The sequence below is a fragment of the Lactuca virosa genome, chromosome 5 (genome assembly GCF_052849685.1).
Source record: "Lactuca virosa cultivar CGN04683 chromosome 5, Lactuca_virosa_CGN04683_v6, whole genome shotgun sequence".
In the NCBI taxonomy this organism is placed as follows: domain Eukaryota; kingdom Viridiplantae; phylum Streptophyta; class Magnoliopsida; order Asterales; family Asteraceae; genus Lactuca; species Lactuca virosa.
The window spans coordinates 300,506,838-300,519,224 of NC_136430.1; the positions used below are offsets into that span (position 1 = coordinate 300,506,838).

Genomic DNA, 12,387 nt, shown 5'->3' on the forward strand with positions numbered 1-12,387 from the left:
TTTTTTTAAATCATGTCATTAAATACCATCAAACCACACTCAACCCAAAAGATAGTGTCCAATCCTCCTACTTTGAACCACACACAGAAAAAAAGGACTTTTTGAATAACAGTCAGGTCTCGTTTGATAGTTGCTGACTGAGAAAGTGCTGACTAGGAAATGTCTGTCTTGGTAAGAAATCCTGATTGGATAAGAAACCATGTTGTTTGATTGTACATCTAACTGAATATGCCGACGGATGAGAAATGACCATTTTACCTTATTTCTCTATACAATGTTTGATGAAGCTGCTGAAGAATTATAAAAACATACAAATTTTCATACAAAATGTAAATTACACACAAATCCTTTAAAATATAAATCCTCAATTACACCAAACACTAGCAAACCTATACAAAAAACAGCTTCTTGAATATAATGAATGCAAAAACAAGTAATTGTAGCTACAATACTTTTCATCTACATTTTATACCATAAATTCACACTTCAAATACAAACCCCCACCTCAATATACTCTGGAATCACCAATTTCGGAGATGTTTTCAATTTCAATGGGGGGAACAACTTCAATCAAGATCATCAGAAAATCAATCCACACATTCCTCCAAAGCTACAATCACTTCAAATTGCATCCCTTTTTAGCTCTTCCTTTCTCACTATCAATCCTCCTCTTATCATCTATTTCACATGATTTCATTTCCCTCCAACACACAATCCATTTCCGCCTTCCGTCCCTATTTGATGCCACTGGAATCCCAGTTTCATCTCAATTCTTCTCATCTTTCAACCTCAAACTCTCCCAAACCATCACATCAACAATACTACTCCTACCTTTTATTAGCAAAAATCAGCAAAAATATGAACTTATCAGCAAAAAATCAGCAAAATCAAGCATGAATAAATTCATGCGTTCAGGTATGTGTGATCGGATATGTATCTATGTGTTCATGTATGAATAAATTCAACAAAGGAACATACAACAACAAAAACAACAAATCACTTGAAAAATCGGAACTTTCAACAGCAAAATCATCAAAGGAACATAACAATAGCAAAATCATCAAAGGAACATAACAACAGCAAAAATCGAAACTTGTATCCTTCTCAACAGCAAAAATCGAAACTTGTAGAGAAATATTGGGTCTAAGATGGCAAAAATCGGAACTTTTTTAGATAAAATCGGAACATGAAAATAGAAACGTACCTGATGAGATGGGGAAGGAGCTTCGATCGGTGGGTGGAAGAGGAAGAATGGGGTCGACTTTGCTTGGTGGTTGCTGGTGAAGAAAGGAGCTGCTGAAAGAGGAGAAGAAAGAGAGTCGCTAGAAGATACGTTAGACAAGGGTACCGGTGGAAACCTTTCTCTTTTTTCTCGGTCAGCTGATTTTCAACTTCTTTCCCAATCAACTTTTTCTTTCCGACTTAGACGCACAAAAAATATTTATCAAACAAATTTAGCTGACCGAGTCAGCCAAAAAGGTCTGACCCGACTCGGTCAGACGAGTATTAAACAGGGCCTTAGTAATAAATATAAAATTCAAAAACTATAAACGAGTATACAATATATTTTTAGATAAATTATATAAATCCTTCATGTGTGGTTTGGAATACTTTCCACCTTTCATCTTTATCTTTCTTTTTTTCACTATAATGGTCAAATGGTTTGATTTTGTTTCGATTTTAGTCCAAGATCAAAATTAAAAGGACTATTTTACCATTAATGATATCTTAAATCATTTAAATTATTTTATTATTATTAAATAAAATAAAAATTGCTATTCTTTCCTCCCATAAAACTCACCAATCATCTATTCCCCCCCCCCCTCTTCACCACACACCCTATGATTTTCGTTTGACCACCAAACCCTATAATGGGGTTCTTGTTGTCATTTTATACAAAAGCCTATCAACATACCACCAAAACCTACATCGATGACGATTTGCATATCCGAACAACAAACCATACACTGATGCTAATTTGTAGATCCCTACCACTATAAGTTTATATATTAAGCCACTAATTCATGTCCACTAGTAAAACCACTACTATTCCTACCAATATCCTAAAATTTTCTGTCTATGACTAATGACTAAAGCAATTCTAGTTTAATGCACCGGTGAAGAAAAATTAAACTCAAATTATGTCATTTCCTCTAGTATCTCCTTCTTGTCGAACCCAATCGACAACATTCTTCTTCACGTGTTTAATTTTTCATAACATAAAAACAACTCATAAAACATTTTATGAGATTCTTAGGGTTTCTAATTTTTATTTCATCGGTTTTCGAAGTAAGAAATCAATAGTTGACACACAAACATGAGACGATGGGCGTGTTGTTAGAGTGATTATAAGATGCAAACGAGTAGGCCGAATATAATTGATGCAACTTATAGGTCTTGTTAATTTCACATTGTAGGCTAGGTGCTAGAAAACATCAAATCTGAAATTTCCGTTCTTATATCTGATTCGAAAAACATAGCCAATTGAAAGCATCCAAAGTAAATGGAGATCGGTGATGTTATCACTTCAGGTTTGGGGGTTAATCAAGGTACGTATAATATAATAATGAGAAAAGAAAACTTGATGTTGAGGATTGATTGATGTTTGAAAGGAAATTCTTTGGATGTTGTTAATACATTTTCCAATGACTTGAAACATAATTATTTTGCTAAAGGTCAAAGTTGCTATGGATAAAGGGAAAATGTAAATTTATGGTATAAAAATTATGATGTGGATAGTAATAGGATGAGTGAGGGTGGTGGAGGAAACTGAAGATGAATTCATTGTTGATTTTATAATAGTCGTCGATGATATTAAGGAAGAAATCAACGATGATCAGAAACGGGAAATGAAGGGTTGGATCCATTCATAACTTTTTTATATAACTAACATCGAAACAAATTTAAACTGTATGGATCTTCTTGGTGAAAAAAAGAAATGAAATTGAAAGAAGCAATTTACTTCAAACTATAGGGACTATCTATGTAATTTACTTGTATTTTATTTGCTTTTTTAAGTCGTGTATACACGCGCCACAAGTGTTGGGTGGGGATGTGAGGATCTTTAGGCTGAGTAATATGAAACTTTAAAGAAACTGGAATTTGGTTGCAGGAAGAACGAGTTTTTTACCAAATTGGCGTGTTTGAAAAAAATATTTGCATGTAGGTGTAGTTTCAAATATATTTACCAAAACAGTCAAAATATTTATCAAAACAGTATTTTTTTTTATTTTCTTTTTTAATATTTTCGGCTATTATTTTAATTTTTAGTGTTTTTTAATATAATTTTTGACATTTTTTTAAACCCTTTGCTATTAACTTACATGTGGAATAACAATTGCAAATAAGCAAATTACAATTATAAATCAGAGTAGAAATTAATTGTTATTTGCTGTTTGCAAATAACAAAATAATAGTGGAATGCAATAGCAAATAATAGTTGGAATCAATCCAAAACTAACAAAGCTGAAATCAAAAATCAAAAGAGGATTCGAACTTACAAGGAAATCAAGCTACAACCGAGTTTGTTGTGGCCGGAATCGGATTGACCAACGTCGACTATGGCCAGAATCGAAGAAGAACCGGTCCCCGTCGTCTTCTGCAGTGGAGTACTCGCCGGAATCAAGTCGCCGGTGTCCGTTTGTGTCCGGAATTGGAGCCGCCGGCATCGGCTATGGCCGAAATCGAACGACGATAGAAGCGATCGATTGAAGACGTGACTTTGGGGAATGGGTATCAGAACGTCGACTGGTCTCTGTGGTTGCGTCTTACGTTTTTTTTTTTGACTTGTTATAACCCTAAATGGTAAATATGTTTAAAACTACACTTGTTTGGTAAATAAGTTTTCAAAAAACACCGATGTGGTAAAAAACTCTAGGAAGAACAGGGTAAAATAAGCCCATAGAGATGACTACTCAAAGTCTGATTGGTGGGCCATTGTGGGCTGTGAGTGGAGTCCACAGATCAGGAAACCAAAAGCAACGCCAAGTGTAGTCGTCGAAGATGCTTTCACACACTTTTCTTCTACGCTACCTTTTCATATTTTTCTCTATTAATACCTTGTCCGGGTCAAGTCTTGTGTAGTGTATACACCCGTTAGATGAAATTGACCAAAAATATTTTTATTTTATTTCTTTTAAGGTAAATGACTTACAAATCTTTGTATTTCCTACTTATTAATAAAAGTAACATCGGTTATAAACTTTGAATATTTAAAGAGGTGTTTGGGATTGCTTATTTAAAAGCTTATTAATTTATTACCGTTTCACACCATTCATAAGATAGTTGTACTTGTTTGAATATGATAAATCAACAAATCTATTTGAATAAAAGGTTTTTGATAAATCAAATAGCTTATTAGGTGGGAAAACAAAATATTAAATTTTCTATCGTATTGTTGGATGAACTTTAAGAACTGATAAATCGAAGGTAAAAAATACTTTAAATCAACACGTTTTACTCTATTTGACAACTTCAACAATACCTTAGGCATATAATAGACTTTTCGTGCTAAAAATAACTTTCAACCAAAACTGGGCTGTCAAAAAATTCTAAGAACAATAATGATGCAATCTGAAAATAAAATAAAATTATAGTCTTTGGAAATTACTTAAGTATGAGAAAACTTGTTGAAATGAAAGCAAAGGACGATGGATCATTTATATTACTAGGCAAACTTAAAAATAATATTGTTTTAATTACTCAAGAGTATGTAAGACTATGCGGTATGGGTGGTATGGGTTTGAGATTGCTCGTTATGGCTGACGTGGACACGCCATAACGGCGTTGTAACGGGGGAACACCCCCCCCCCCCTTCTCTTTTCTTCTCGTTATGGCGAATCTCGTGCCCGTTACCACCGATTGAAACGCGAAAAAAATAGACGTCGGTGTAATGGACCGTTTGCAACCGTCAAAATTTAAATTAAAAAAACTTTTATATAAATACACATTTTAACCCAATTTTTTTACACATTTCTCTCATTCTCTCTATATTTTATACTTTCTTCTCAATCAAAAAAATGGAGCAAAACTCAAACACCCCCTCCATCATCAAACCCAAACACACAACCAAACACAACCTCGCCTCTCGGATTTGCAGGTTACGAAAATTATTTTAACCTTTTATCGTCTCAAGGATCACCACAAATCTCATACCAAGGCGCCACTTTCAATCCCGCTTTCACCACCACTGCAATTTCTTCACTCACCTTACTTTCAACAAAATCTATTTGGTCAAAATCCAAATTTACAACAAAATCTTCTCCCTACTTTTGCTTCGATGCACCAAACAACCACCCAACCACCACCTCCAACACAACCATTCATTGAAGTGGAAGCGGGAGGTAGTAGGAGAGGGAAAGGGAAAGGAAAAACGAAAGGGAAATTGATAGCAGTTGAAACGGAAAATGCAGACGTTCCACAATGGTGGACACCGGAGGGGGAATATGCTTTGACGGTGACATGGTGTACTACTGCAAAAGACGAACTCCGCGGAAATGGAATGAAATAAGGTGCTTATTGAAGGGCGGCGCGCGGAAAATTTCACGCTATGTTGAAGAAAAAACCATATCGCAATAATGACATGTTAAGCAGCAAATGAAGTCAAATAACTAAGCGGTGCAGCAAATTCAACGGTATTTACAACCGGCTTGAGGCGCAACAGCAAAACGGAACCAACGACTTCGATTTGTTCAAATCTGCAAAACAACAATATCGGGTTGAAATGGGACATGTTTTCGAGTTTGAGAAATCATGGGAGTTGTTGAGAACGGATCCAAAGTGGAATAAAACTTCTACATCGTCGGATGTTCAATCCAAAAGGTCTCGCAATTCGAGCTCGGTCGACGTGTCGAACGCACGGACTCACATCGACCTAAACACCGACACCGATGACATCCCAGATGATATCGAGGAGATATCCCAACCACGACGACCGCCCAAACGCGACAAAGCGAGGCGCGCTGCAAGGCATGCGGAGGAGGTTAAGGCGAAAGCAAAAGACGCGGCGAAAATGAGAGTGAAATTCGATGAGCACAATTTATTAATAAAAGAAAAAAATGACTTGAAACGTCGTCACTTGGAGTTTCTAGAAAGGCAAGCACGAGAGAAGTAGGAGCAAAAAGAGAGAGAACTAATGACACATAAGTTATCAATTCTTCGGACTAGCGAGAAGGGTTTGGCGCCTGAAGATCTATTGGTGCTACAAACAATGAAAGATCAAATTAGGAAGAAGTATTTGAGTTAATTAGGATTAGTAGTAAAATGTTATGCTTTTAGGTCTAATTTAAATGTTATTTGGGTTAATTAGGACTTGAAAAAAAATGTTATCTTTTGAAATTATGTCTTTTTTATTGTAACCTTAATTTTAGTTTTTAAATATTATGTCTTTTTTTGTTTTTTAAATATTATATTTTATAAAATGTATTTCTTTTATTAATTTTAAGAAAGACAAACAAAAAAAAGTAAATAAAAAAAAAACAAACTCGAAAAAAAAAATACAAAAAAAAAATAATGACATGGAAAAAAGTTTGTGTTACGTCTTGTTATAACATTATAACACCATTGGTGATGTGGCATGTGAGGTGGCACCAATTTGCTGTTACATCTGGTTGCCCACACTCAATACTCTAAGAATTGAGAAATTTGTGATAACATTGCACGGTGTAAAAAACTTCACTTAAATATAAACAATTGGAGAACTGTATTTAATATTTAAATTAATATAATTAAATGTATTACATTTTTACTATATTAAATCAATGTTCTACATATCATTGTACATTTTTCAGCTAGTTTTTACTTATTGTAGCTTTTTATCAACCAACAATTAGCTGCTAGTCTGCAAATACATCCTTAAAATAATATTCTTTCAAATTTGAGAAAGAAAAAGACTAGTTGGGAAAGGATTTCTTAAAAAACCTTGGATCAAAACTGGTTTTTTACTTTTCTTTTTTTTTTTTAAACCAAACCACATGTACTTCAGAAAATCTACTAAATTATAGCATTATCCCTTGCAGAAAATCTATCTAATTCATTGCTATGATTTGACAGATTTTTCAAAGTAAAATGTTTTGATATAAAAAAAACAAAAGTAGGATCCTATAATAAACAAATCAATGAAAGTACATTGTTATTTCTTGCAATTTTACCCTAGACAACGCATATAATAGTAGAACATCTTTAATACTAAACAAATTAAGAACAACGTTTATGGATTTAGGTACATTTCTATCTTTACAGTAGAACAACATAACATCAAAGACATAGATATTGTTTGTAAGTTGTAACCTTAATTTTCAGAATAAATAACTGCTGATAACTCCTTCATACTTCCTCTTGCATAATAAGAGAGAATTCTTCATACAATAAATTAATCCATCAATGCAGCAGTTATCAGAATGCCTGCAATGAAATTAAAGACTTAAATTAAAGACTTAAATTTTTTGGTTTAAAAACATAATCGTCTTTAAATCTTTCTTTTCAGGAAAATAGATTCATCACTGTTTACCTGCAAATTTAGGAATGTTATTTGTTAATTTACATTAATCATCATAGAAGCCCTAATTATTCACACTTCAATAGTTTCAATAATTCATATTAAATTTGAGATCATAAACCAGAAGCAAACATACAATGAACAGAAAGTTTAATATAGCAATCAGATGTACCTTTCAAGAAGACGAGTGTTTTTTTCCCACGCATTGAGGAACTTCATCAAAGTTCTTGGAAGGATACTTAGCAGTAACCATCCCAACCTCAAACACCAAATCATCACCGTTAATTTTAATTCCGGTAATTCCCCACCACTGGAAGAAAGCCTTAACCCTAATTCCATTGAGTTCCGAAATCCGGTTCTGAACTAACTTACCAGTGACTTTCTTCGAGTAGGTAGCGAGGTAGTTATCAGGTGGAAGGATAAGGCGGCAAGGGTAGCCTAGGTTGACGGAGAACTCGCCGGAAGTATGGTTCAGGTCATAGGAAAGAACATCGGTGGGGAGTAGTCCGATCGGAAAACCGTGGTGGGTAAGTACAGAGTGAGCGGTTAGTGGGGTGGATGATAGTGAAGAAGAAGAATTGTCAGGGTTAGGGGTTGAAGAGGATATGGAGATGAAGAGGGTTAGATGGAACATGAAGAAGAAGAAGAGAGATTTGGCCATGGCGATTGCGAGTTGAATCGGTGATTTGGGGAGAGAGAAACGATAACGATAAAGGTAGATATTTGGGTGTTGGTTATGATGAAATCAAAGAGGTGATTTTGGTGTGACATGTGGGCCTTTGACCAAGCTTTTTGCTAAGTTATGATTATAAACCTTTTAGTCTTTACCGGGTCGTTTCGATGAAGAGAACACCGCCCCCTAGCGTTCGCTAAGAGATGCTCGTCGACTCCATGGCGAGAACAAAGAGAAAGGATTGGAAGGATGTGATTGGTGCAAACGATTTCTGGTTCTTCTCCTGTGATTTCATCAACATGAGGTTCTGATGTCTCCTTCTTGCTATGATTTTTTCTTTTCTTTTGTAAGTTTTTATGCTTTGTTACCATATTTTTATTATGTGATTTACTATGTTTTAAGGTGTTTAAGGCCCTTAAAGTGGGTTTTTACGTTTTGTAAATGAATTAATTTCTCTTTAAAGTTAAAGGAACCGTGTGAAGAAAACTGATTTGCCTTCAAGTTTATGTCAGGCTTATCTATATAGTTATGTTAATGTTGAAGAATTACGATTATAGATTCTCACAGTGCTGTGTTTTTTGTAACTAAGGTCATTGAAAGAAACATGAAGACAAAGTGTTTGATGAAATGCTCAAATGAAAAAAACATTTTCCAAAATTGTAATGTAATGGTATATTTGGAACTAAAATGAAGTTTGTAACGAATTTAGAGCTTGTATGATTTCTTAACTATATATGTTTTTATATGATTTTAAGATTTTATGCTAAGATGATTTATACAAGACAATTCAGATTTTGATGTCAAGTTTCTCCAAAAGACTAAATCCTCTTTGAAGTTTGAACTTGCACTTTATGAGAATTCTTAATGTAATTTGTATAGCTTCTTTTTTGGATTATCTTTCTCATTGTTTGTATGTTTTCTGAAGTAAAGGTACTAGATATCTTATATATTAAGGTCCTGTTTAACCAGAAGACAAGGTTACTAGTTGATTTTTCTTTTAATTTTTTGCTTATGTGGGATCTTATCAGTGTTCTGTGACATCCTACTAATGCTAATGTGGCAGATGACATGAATGAGGAGACAACGCCTAAAGAAGCGGAAGAAGAGATGCTTAAAGGATTCATACTTAACCTTTCTCATGTCAAGAATCTTAATATTTGGGCTTCATGTTCTGAGGTAAACAAAAAAAAATACTTTGGGCAATTTATATCTTTGTATAATCCATATGATCATAGCTTTAGTGGTACTCCTTTGATTATCCTTTGATGAATTGACTGTCATATATGGATCATGAATGCTTTTGTATAATTGATGAATATATGCATTGCACGCTTCTTATTTTTGTTGTCTTTTCATTCTTGTTGTTGTGTTGGGCTTCCTATTCGATCTTACTCGGGCGTACTAGGTCAACAAAGTCAAACTCGGCCTACTCGGTCAAACTCGGTCAAAGGGTCAAAATTGTCATAAAAAGAGAACAAATAAAGAATTTCAAGATTAATATGTATAATACACTTCATGATTTCTTATTTAACACACATGTGATAATTACTACATATATATATATATATATATATATATATATATATATATATATATATATATATATCTTAAATTTTCAATAATTATTTACGAAGTGAGACAATTGTGTATATTTCAGTTTTTATGTATTCACATGTATCTAATTTTGTTATATATTTCAATAAAATTATGATTTTTACTTATGATTTTGACATATATAATTTTCCTAAAAATATATCTACATGAATTACCGAATCCGAGTACTCCCGAGTACTCCCGAGTACTCCCCGAGTACTCCCGAGTACTCGCTACTCGGTAGTCGGCCGAGCAGGCACCGAGTAGCGAGTTCTACAACCTTGCTAGGAACCACGAAAATGGGTTCAAAACACAAACCTTAAACTTAAAAGGGTAAGGGCTTAATCATTAAGCACTTATTCAACAAGGACACAACTCCAAAATACAGATCTGACCACATAAGGCTAGATGGCCATGTAAAGTTTCCAACTTTACACTTATTCATGACTAGAAGAAGCTCAAAAGCTCAAAAGAGGACAAAAGAAGGGCTTAATGAATGCATGAAGCCCTTAAAACCATAAAGCTGACACCTTTATGCCAAAAGAGCTCATAAAGATCATAGATCTGAAAAGGATAAACACTTGGGACTCCTACTTCCCCAACAACCACCCATCCATGGCTAAAAGCATACAAATAAACCCAAGAAGAGATCTAAGCAACTATTAAGCAAGGTTAGAGCTTTATACCCGAAATGTGCTGAAAATGAAGCAGAGAATCAAGATCTGAAAGCTCTTACTTAAACCACCACCTTGCACCAAGCTTCTCTTCCTTCAACGAGCTTCAATCACATCAAAACACACCCACAATGAGCTCACAACACTCAAGGAGGCTCTAGGGTTTCGAGATTAAGGTTAGGGGCTCTGGAGGCTGGGAATGAGGCCAACACCTGGGACTTAAGGTGTTTAAATAGGGCACAAAACCCCAAAATTAGGGTTTCCTAAACAACGTCCAACTCGTCGAGTTGTCTCATTAAACCACGCGACCAAAACAACTTCTACTTGCCGAGTAGAGGCTCCTCAACTCGTCGAGTAGACCCATTAATCCCCATGATTCTTCATCTTCAACACGCCGAGTTGGTTCCTCCAACTCGCCGAGTTCAACTTGAAATTGACATAATTCCACAATTAACCTTCTAGATTCCAGGTGTTACAGCCCAATACAAGATAAAACCCAAAATCTTATTAGGCTAACATCCCCCCTCAAACTCACAATGCAACGGCAATAAGCATTGAGAGTTTGTTAGACAGAAAATGGAATCGAGGAGCAATCAACGGCTTCGTAAGAATATTAGCAATCTGCAAAGAGGACGGAACATAAGGAAGGGAGATAGTGCCCTTCTGGAGATGATGACATGTGAAATGACAGTCAATCTCAATGTGCTTTGTGCGCTCATGAAACACTGAATTATTGGCAATCATTATGGCACTTTCGTTGTCACAATACAAAGGGGTAGGCTGAGAGATGTGAACGCCCATATCTGCAAGGAGTCATTTCAACCAAACAATCTCACATGTGGCGATAGCCATGGCTCGATACTCAAATTTTGTAGAAAGATCGAGAAACAACATCTTGTTTCTTGGTTTTCCATGATATCAATGAATCTCCAAGAAAAACAAAATACCCAGTAGTGGACTTACGATCATAAATATCACTATCCTAATTTTCATCACTATAGGCACATAGCTCAAGAGAGGATGTATATGGAAACATAAGAGTGCGGAACTGAGTACCACGTAGATATCTCAAAATACGAAGAACATCTCCCCAATGAACAGTAGTAGGAGCAGTGGCAAACTGGCTAACCACATGAGCTGCATGAGAAATATCCGGTCTAGTGACAGTCAGGTAAACCAAACTCCCTACAATGGCAGATAAAGACTTGGATCTGATAATGGGACACCATCAGTTGGAGAGTACTTTGCATTATTCTCTATAGGCGTATCAACTGTCCGATTATCCGTGAGTCGTGCACGTTTAAACAAATATGAAATATACTTTGTTTGAGATAAAACATAACCCTTTGGAGACTAAGCAACTTCAATCCCCAAGAAATAACGTAGCAAACCCAAGTCTTTCATAGCAAAATGGTGAGCCAAATCACGCTTTAAAGACTTTATACCATCATGATCATCACCAATAATAATCATGTCATCGACATATATGGAAAGAATAATCCGACCTGCGTTCGTACATCGAATAAATAGAGCTGAGTCATGGTTACTTGGTTGAAAACCAAGCAAAGTAATCACCGTAGAAATTTTCTCAAACCAAGCACGAGGGGCTTGTTTGAGGCCATATAGTGCCTTCCGAAGTCGACAAACTTCACCTGGTTGGTGAGCAATATCAGGGGGAGGAGACATGTATACTTCCTCATGAAGATCACCATTCAAGAAAGCATTCTTGACATCCATCTGATAAATCTTCCATTGGCTAATGGAAAAACTGCAATCAAGGTGCGAACAATTGTCATTTTTGCAACAGGAGCAAACGTCTCCTCATAATCCATATCATACTGTTGCGCGTACCCTTTCGCAACAAGTCTGGCTTTATAACGCTCAACGGATCCATCCGACTTTGTTTTGATTTTATATACCCAACGACAACCAATCGTGTGCTTTCCGGGCAG

The 12,387-nt window shown here is 35.4% G+C and overlaps 1 protein-coding gene across 1 annotated transcript; it reads right to left on the minus strand.

The window, feature by feature from the left end:
* Window positions 1-7,163: 7,163 nt before the first annotated feature.
* LOC145117511 (DUF538 family protein (Protein of unknown function, DUF538)) lies at window positions 7,164-8,273 on the minus strand. The gene is made up of 2 exons (XM_079053798.1): window positions 7,668-8,273; window positions 7,164-7,401 (listed from the first exon to the last, which is right to left on the minus strand). The coding sequence occupies exon 1, from the start codon at window positions 8,154-8,156 to the stop codon at window positions 7,671-7,673; it is 486 nt and encodes a 161-aa protein (XP_078909924.1). The 5' UTR covers window positions 8,157-8,273; the 3' UTR covers window positions 7,164-7,401; window positions 7,668-7,670.
* Between the last annotated feature and the right edge of the window lie 4,114 nt (window positions 8,274-12,387).